At 47.1% G+C, this 8,513-nt stretch overlaps 1 protein-coding gene and 1 long non-coding RNA gene across 10 annotated transcripts in view; one reads left to right on the forward strand and one right to left on the reverse strand.

Moving 5' to 3' along the window:
• The window catches only part of RORC (RAR related orphan receptor C), a 115,780-nt gene extending 109,989 nt beyond the window's left edge, over nt 1-5,791 (forward strand). For all 9 annotated transcript variants that reach the window (XM_079958134.1, XM_079958129.1, XM_079958136.1 and 6 more), the window contains 4 exons: nt 1,176-1,283; nt 2,538-2,648; nt 3,434-3,543; nt 3,963-5,791. In XM_079958134.1, the coding sequence (XP_079814260.1) occupies nt 1,176-1,283; nt 2,538-2,648; nt 3,434-3,543; nt 3,963-4,127 (494 nt within the window). In that variant the 3' untranslated portion in view covers nt 4,128-5,791. The remainder of the gene's footprint in view (nt 1-1,175; nt 1,284-2,537; nt 2,649-3,433; nt 3,544-3,962) is intronic.
• LOC307205904 overlaps nt 1-8,513 on the reverse strand; it is a 260,341-nt gene that overhangs the window by 184,789 nt on the left and 67,039 nt on the right. The gene's annotated exons all lie outside the window — the stretch shown is intronic.

Consider the following 8,513-nt stretch of genomic DNA (forward strand, 5'->3'; position numbering starts at 1 on the left):
GTATTGGGGAGAAAGTTTGGATTAAAAATGGGTATATTTGCAAAAATAATACAGTGCAGTGTATTGTAGTATTAAATTGCTTGAAAACATATTATGCTGGGCAAGGAGAAAGGCAAACATTAATATGCTGATTCGGTGAAGATATTTTTTTTTAAATCTTAAACTACAGACAAGAAAAGCCTCCAAAGATCAAACTTTCCAAGAGCAAATTTTGGAATTTATGAAAGATATTAAGCAGGGTTTGCAGAGTCTTGCAATTGAGGTCAGAGCACTGTCTCCAGGAATTTTAAAAAGACTTTGGAATTTTGTGCAAAGACCTCCAAGAGGTTAAAACAGAAGTTGCAGGTTTGCAAAAAACGGGTATTAGAGATTGAAAATGTTCATTTAGAAAGATTACAGGAAGAATCGCAATCTGCAATAGCTTTTCTACAGCTTAGGGAAGCTGATTTGGTGAAGATATTGTAATGGTATAGTGTGGTTACTCGTGCGTAAACTGCCTCCACTTCAATTAGATGGTTTGCTCAGACATGTTTAGGGTTAGAGCTCGCCCTCCGTGACCTGTTAGTCACTTGCAGAATCTGCCAGTGGGCGTTTCTTGAATCTCTTCCAGCATAAAAGCTGCTTGACCCCAAGTCTCCGCCTATGTTCTCTGCGCGGAACGCGTCTGCGCAAGTAAGGGGATGGCAAGGGCGTGCCAGCGCTCTCTCCGCTGGTTTCGGTTGAAGGGTCTTGGAGCCCTGACACCGATTCCTCCATCTCCTCTCTATTGGTGTCACGCTGAATTCCTTCCCCCCGACTGGTTCTCTCTCCAGCATCGCTCTGGAGCCCTGCCTCCGCTTTTTGCTCTGATGTCAGTTCCCTGACAGATATTTTTTAAAATCTCAAACGGGTGAACGAGGTTGGAGGAATGAAAAACTGGGTGTCCACTAGGGCCACCCTTAGATGATACTTGCTTTTGGGGGGGTCTCTTCCCACTCTAGTCCTGGGAATGAGGTGTTGGAGCCCCCACTATCTCCCCACCCACCCTGAAAAGGGGCACCCAGCTTGGCTGCCCCCACATTCCCGCCCCCTTCCAAAGGCAGGGAAAGGTTTTGAGAGAAAAGTCTGCACCTTCCTATTTTTGCTTCATCCTTGCCTGTTAAGTCTTCATTTTCGTTTTGTTTCTGCCTCCCCAGGTGCCATGGAAGTAGTTTTGGTGAGAATGTGCCGTGCCTTCAATTCTGAGAACCGGACGGTCTTCTTTGAAGGGAAATACGCCGGCCCAGAGCTCTTCAAATCCCTCGGTACGACGGCAACCATCATCTCAGGATGATAGACTAAAAAAATGAATGAGCCCACAATGGCTCCCAAGGCTGAGAGTTGAGCCATCGAAAAGGAGTTGAGGAAAGGGGGATAAGTCTTTGGAGACGATGGTTTGCCAGGGTGGAGCAGGCCGTGCTTTGAGCTCTCAGCTTGGCCTACCTTGCAAGTTTGTTGTGGGGATTTAATGAGGGGCTGGACAGACCCACGTATTTGCAACCTTGAGCTCCGGGCAGGGAAAGGTGAGATATGAACGCCCCCCCAAAAAAAAAATAGTTTAAAAAAAGGAAATGCCCATTAAAGCTAAGTGAAGCTCTCTGATCACCAAACGTTCCGCGCAGAGAACATAGGCGGAGACTTGGGGTCAAGCAGCTTAACTGAGAATGTATCTCTGCTACTCTCTCATGTGGTGTTTAACTTAGATTACATGGGAGGGGTATTCAGCTGCAAATCTCCATTTTGCGGGAGTTGTCTTTGTTCTCAAGCCGCCTTGTGCAGATGCTTCTCTCTGTGGAGCTGCAGGCTGCATGGAGAGAAAGAACTTTGATTTCAGTTCTGTTTGGAGTAATGTTACATATCTAAGAAGATGTACCTGTGCTTGGACAAGCACACAGTTTTTTGAACTATTTGAACGTATCACTATTGTTGTAAGTCTGTTTTGAAGAAAGTTCTGCTTTATTAAAGCTTTGGAACCCAAATAATAAATAAATAGAGATGAGGTAAAGGTAAAGGTACCCCTGACCATTAGGTCCAGTCGTGGCCAACTCTGGGGTTGCGGCGCTCATCTCGCTTTACTGGCCGAGGGAGCCGGCGTACAGCTTCCGGGTCATGTGGCCAACATGACTAAGCTGCTTCTAGCAAACCAGAGCTGCGCACAGAAACGCTGTTTACCTTCCCGCCGGAGTGGTACCTATTTATCTACTTGCACTTTGGCGTGCTTTCGAACTGCTAGGTTGGCAGGAGCAGGGACCGAAAAACGGGAGCTCACCCCGTCATGGGGATTCGAACGGCCGACATTCTGATCGGCAAGTCCTAGGCTCTGTGGTTTAGACCACAGCGCCACCCATGTCCCTACAGTTTCCTTTACTCCCTACAAATTAAGTACCCCAGATCGCCATTTTAGACCACAGCGCCACCCACTTCCCTTTATAAATAGAGATATGAACGCGCTAATAAATAGGTTGATTACCTTTTTTGCTGTTGTCACTGATCCAAGTCTCGCCGTCTTCCACCTCCAGGATGCAACGAGTTGATCAACTCCATCTTCGACTTCGCTCACAGTCTCTGCGCTCTGCACTTCTCCGAGAACGAAATGGCCCTCTTCACAGCGCTGGTGCTTATTAACTCAAGTAAGAGGCTGCCAATTCATCCTACGCCGTGTTTGAGGAAGTTGCTGGAGGCGGCAGAGGGCGGGGTCCTTGTGGCTGGGAGGGACCACCTGACTTCAGCTCCCATCATGCCCCGGTGGAGAAGTCTGTGCTGTAAACTTGCACTTTCTTCCCCTACTTTGCCCCCAGAGGATCTTGGGGATTGTAGTTCACTTACAATCCTACCTAGACTGCTCTATGTAGCTGCCTTAAATATACCAGAGAGGTCACTTCCGGTCTGCTGCAGGAGGCTAATGGTGGTGAGCTCCATGTCGTCCGATTAAAAGATTACACGGTCCCAGCAAAATAGGGCTTGAGGGTGCCGCCAGGGCTCGGTGCACCCCCGAGAAACCCCCCACGGAAGAGTGGGGACTCTAGGGTTCCACCGGAGCGAAGAAACTCACCCCCCCTTTAATATACCAGAGACATCAGACCAAGTGGTTTGATCTCAACCCAGCAATTATACTTATCCGCAATGGAGAGGGGCACTGAGAAAATCCAGTGGTGGGGGGGTGGTCTGGGAGAGTCCTGAGGGCTGGGTAAAGAGCCCTGGAGGGCCTCATCCAGCCCCCAGGACTGAGGTTCCTCACCACAAATGTTGATGTTTGCTTTGAAGAGCCAGTTGATCTGCATGTTCGAAAGAGGTCAGGTGTTGCTTGCTCACCCCAGGTGAGCAAGTTCACTGCTCACCCCAGGCAAATTGTAAGCCGGCCAGCTTTCCCAACAGCCGCAATGGACTCTTTCCAAGTTTTTGTCCTTCCTTGCAGATCGTCCCTGGTTGCAAGAGAAGAGCAAGGTGGAGCGTCTGCAGAACAATCTGGAGTTGGCCTTCAGGCACATGTTACGGAAAAACCACCGGGAAGGCATCCTGGCCAAGGTGCGTATCTGCTGGGGACTTCGGTGGGTGCGAGAGAGACCCTCCCCCTGTCTTAAGCACCTCCTCTCCCTCCGTTAAACACTCACCTAGATCACCGGCTACCTGTACTGCTTGCCTGCCTGCTTGCTGGCTGTTCTATTATCATGCTGGAGTTGATGCTGCCACCTATTGGCAGCTACACAGACTGCAGCCTGACGACAACCTTACGTTTTTATGTCTATAGGAAGATATATCAACCTCTCCCTCTTTGCCCGCTTGCCTGCCTGCCTGCCTGCCTGCCTGCCTGCCATTCTGTCCTCATGCTTTAGTTGATGTGGCCCCCTTTTGCCAGCTACGCAGACTGCAGCATGACGACAACCTTACATTGTTATGTATATAGGAAGATATATGTAATCTCTCTCTCTTCTCGCTTCCGACAGTTGCCCCCCAAAGGGAAGCTTCGAAGCCTCTGCTGCCAGCATGTGGAGAAACTGCGTTCCTTCCGCCAGATGTACCCTATCATTGTCCACGCCGTCTTCCCGCCCCTGTACAAAGAGCTCTTCAGCGCAGACTGCGACCCTCTACAGGGAACAGCAGGGGAATAATCCCCCCACTCCCAGTAGGGCGACGACCCTCTCTCTCTGCCTTTCTCCAGCTTCTCCTCTGCAACCGGCGCCAGAGCGGGAAGAGGCAGGAGGTGGTAACCAAGACCAAAACAATCCTGCTGCCATCTTTGCCTGCCCAAAGCGGAGCGGAGCAGCTGGAGTGGAACGCCTGGGTTTTGTGTTCAAAAGATCCCCACTTCTGACACCAGCTTTGGTACGCAACCTTGACCGCATCTCTTCGTCCCTGGATAAGCACAGAGCGAGCCCACACTAACCCCTCACAGGAAACCACAGGGCTGAGGGACTAGGCAATGTGTGTGCGAACCGTTTTGGAAAGCATTCGGAAGTCTACCGCTGTGGAAGCTTAAAAGTATTAAGTAAGGGGAGGGTCTTGTGGACAAACAGCACTCCTAGCGTGAGGAAGCTCTCGCTGTGACGAAGTCTCACTGGAGGGGCAAAGTCCAATTAGCTGCCCACGTTGTAACGCCGTGGCCAAAATGGCCGACTTAGGTAGCCAAGAAATACCTCATTTTTGCTGCCTAATGGCACAAGACTCAACCAAGCTGTTCTGTTTGTGTTTTTTCTTGAAACCAAGTTTTTAAGAAATAATATAATATATATATATTGTGGACAAATGTGGTTCTATAAGATAGATCTCTATTTTTCAGTGTCTGTCCGCTTCTGTATTTGATAACGAAAGAGTCTCTTGTCTTTTTCTCTCATTGTGTGTATGTGTCGCACACACAGACTGACCTCTCGGTTTAGATTCTAACTCACCAGCAACTTCCAAAAACCTACAACGCCCCCAAACCTCATACCCTGCAGCTTTCGCTTTCTTTTAAAACGAGAGGGGGGGGTGAATATTGGCACATATGCACCAAACCCAAATACTTTTGGGTAACTTTTGCCCAAGCAGTTTCCCGATGAACCGGAGGAGTTGCCTGGGGTTACCTCACGTCAAATGTCTCGCGAAGCCCATGCCACCTTCTGTCACGCTCCTTCTGTGCTTAAAACAAGATTGGGCACAAAACGGTCGACGGAAGGATGTCGACAGCTTGTGCGGTTTCTGTGAGGGAAGTGAGGAGGTCAGGCTGGCTGGGGAGAAACCTCCCGTGTGGCTTAAGCACAGAAGGGGCCGTTGTGTTTGTAGGACAGCAACATAAATGGAAACTGAGGCTGGATCGGTTAGCCCAGGAAGGAGGGGAATAGCTGCAAAACTTGACTGGAATTAACTAAGTCACATTTTTCACCACCACCACCACCAGCAATGTGCTTAACCAGCCCTCACGGCTTTCCTTCACCCCAAACCACACCTGCACTTAAAAACTTTTATCAGTCTTATTCCAGTTTAACATTTGCCTCAACAAATTCTGGGGGTTGTAATTTGCACAGAACAAATTCTGGGAATTGTAATTTGCACAGAAATGGGGGGCGGGCATGTGGAAAATTCCTTGTCTCATCTTCCGGAACGGGGTTGAGAAGGGGGAAACTGTTACCACTGGGTGATGATTCAAACCTACCTTTTTCTTGTATCTTTTGTTAGGACTGTCTCTCAGTTAAAGTACGCTTAGTCGGTTTGTTGTATGGGTTTGGATCGGCGGATTAAATCCGCCTATGAATTACGTGAGAGGTCAGAAAGCAAAAATAAAAGCAAAATAAATGCACCAGCCTCCCTTTTTTGCCCATGTGTTCCCTTCTTTGATGCGTTCCCTTCATCTGATCTGCGGCCCTCCAAATGTTGTTGGACTCTTGGGGGGTGTTGTGTTGTGTTGTGTTGTGTTGTGTTGTGTTGTGTTGTGTTGTGTTGTGTTGTGTTGTGTTGTGTTGTGTTGTGTGTGTCCCAAAACCTCTCTGAATTTTATTTTTAAAAAGTTCTGCTGGTGACAAACATCCCAGGGATGCCAAGTCTTATTTTTGAAAAGGGTATATTTCTATACTTCTATAATAAAAATTAATAATAATAATAATAATAATAATAATAATACATTTTTATTTATACCCCGCCCTTCTCAGTTCAAAAAACTGGGCTCAGGGTGGCTAACAACAAATTTAAAACACTTAATTGCTGCAACAAAAAACAGCATAAAATACAGTATTAAACGTGAATAACAATAAATTCAGAATGTGCAAGAGAGCGAGAAGGGCCGAATTTACACCACACATTTGAAGCACCACAACACCGCTTTAAACCTTTGCGGCTTCCCCTAAAGAATTCTGGGAGCTGTAGTTTGTTCAGGGTGCCGAGAGGGGCTAGAAGTACATTCCCCAAACTCCGCTGTAAAATGGATATTGTACCTCTCTGTGGGGAATAAGGGAGTCTCCTAGCAACTCTCAGCACCCTTTAAAAAAAAAACCCTACAGCCCCCAGAGTTTTGGGGGGGACACCATGGCTTTTTAAAGTGGGGTTGCGGCCTAAGTCCCACAGAACCCGATGGAGTTTATTTATTTCACCATGATTTTAAGCTTCAGGCTGGCAGGAGCCGAATGCAAATTATTGCATAAGACTGTCTGGGGGGAGGGTCAGGCCTCCTCCGCTCCCAATTAACCTCCATCTCTGCAAATCATTGCATAGCCTTCTGCGGGGTGTGCCCTCCACCACAACCACCGCCTCCACTTTCCCAATTAACCTCCGTCTCCTGAGCTCAGTGCTGAGAGGGGCACATCACCTAGGTCTCAGGTTTGGGTCCTGAAGTCTCAGCGAGTGGGGTGTACCTGGCCTGGCAACCATAATGGGGAAACATCTCTTGGGCTTTCCAGAGGGGCACCAACTTGAATAAAATAAAATGTGGCAGGGAGGGACCAGGTAAGCCCTGCCACACATCACTGACATGGAGCACACACACATCATTCGAATGGCCATGTACTCCACGCCTCAGAATTGATGACCACACACGTAGGTGATTTTGTCTACCTGGGTTCCACCGTAACCAGCAACGTCTCCATCGATGCTGAGCTGGACAAGTGTATAGTGGTACCTCGGGTTAAGTACTTAATTTGTTCCGGAGGTCCGTTCTTAACCTGAAACTGTTCTTAACCTGAAGCACCACTTTAGCCAATGGGGCCTCCTGCTGCCACCGCGCCGCCAGAGCACGATTTCTGTTCTCATCCTGAAGCACTATTTCTGGGTTAGCGGAGTCTGTAACCTGAAGCGTATGTAACCTGAAGCGTATGTAACCTTTTTTAAAAAAAAAAAAATATTTATTCCAATTTTGAAGGTTACAAAAAAGACAAACAATCCAAGAGAAAAAGAAAAAAAGGAAAAAGAAAAAGAAAAAACACACAAATCCAACCTTTACATAACTTTCTTTCTTTTGCTTATTTTCTTGACCTCCTCACATCTCCCTTTTTTGTATTCTAGTTCGATTAGATATTTCAGCAAATCCTTTCCATCCTAAAAAAAAGTTAACCTTAATATACTATATTTTTACATTCTCCTCTTTCACTAATTACCAATCCATTTTTACTTAATCCTTTATATCATTTCTGCTAAAACCACAGAACTTCATTCCAACATCCTTCTAACATTCCTTAATTTTACAATATTTCTGTAGATAAACTTCTTCCACCAACTCTTCTCCTTGGTCTCGGATTCTGCCAGTCATTTCCGCCAGTTCAGAATCTATGTTGCCAGCCATTTCCGCCAGCGTATGTAACCTGAGGTACCACTGTATCGGCACGGCAGCTACAGCAATGTCTCGTCTCTCCGAAAGGCTCTGGTAGAATGTGATGCTTAGCAGCCAATACCAAGGTGAAGGTCTAGCAGGCTTGCATGTTGAGCACGCTGCTTTGTGGTTGTGAGACATGGGGAACTTGAACCCTCCAGGAACAACACATCAACAGCTTCCACATGCACTGTGTCAGGAAGATTTTGGGCAGGGCAGAGTCTCAAAGAAAGATGTTGTCTGCTAAGCTCACATCCCCAGCACGTTCGCACTGCTGTCTCGGTGTCTGTGGGAATGTTCAGGGATGCAGGAGAGGATATATTGTTTGATTATAGCCTTTCCAACTTGCGTGAACAAGTTCACAATTTAGCAGAGTAACATTCCCCTTTTTAAACTCACAGCGGATGCATTTGCTCAGGCTCGCTAAAGCCCCTATAATAACTGTTCTGGTATTTTCCCTTTATTCCCTCATAAAAGATAAGACACAACACAGTCTTTTATAAAAGTAAAAAAAGAGTTTACAGTGGTACCTCAGGTTAAGTACTTAATTTGTTCCAGAGGTCCATTCTTAACCTAAAACTGTTCTTAACCTGAAGCACCACTTTAGCTAATGGGGTCTCCCGCTGCTGCCACGCTGCTGGAGCAAAGTTCTTAACCTGAAGCACTATTTCTGGGTTAGTGAAGTCTGTAACCTGAAGCGTACGTAACCCGAAGCGTATGTAAC

The sequence above is a fragment of the Podarcis cretensis genome, assembly GCF_951804945.1.
Source record: "Podarcis cretensis genome assembly, chromosome: 16".
Taxonomy (NCBI): domain Eukaryota; kingdom Metazoa; phylum Chordata; class Lepidosauria; order Squamata; family Lacertidae; genus Podarcis; species Podarcis cretensis.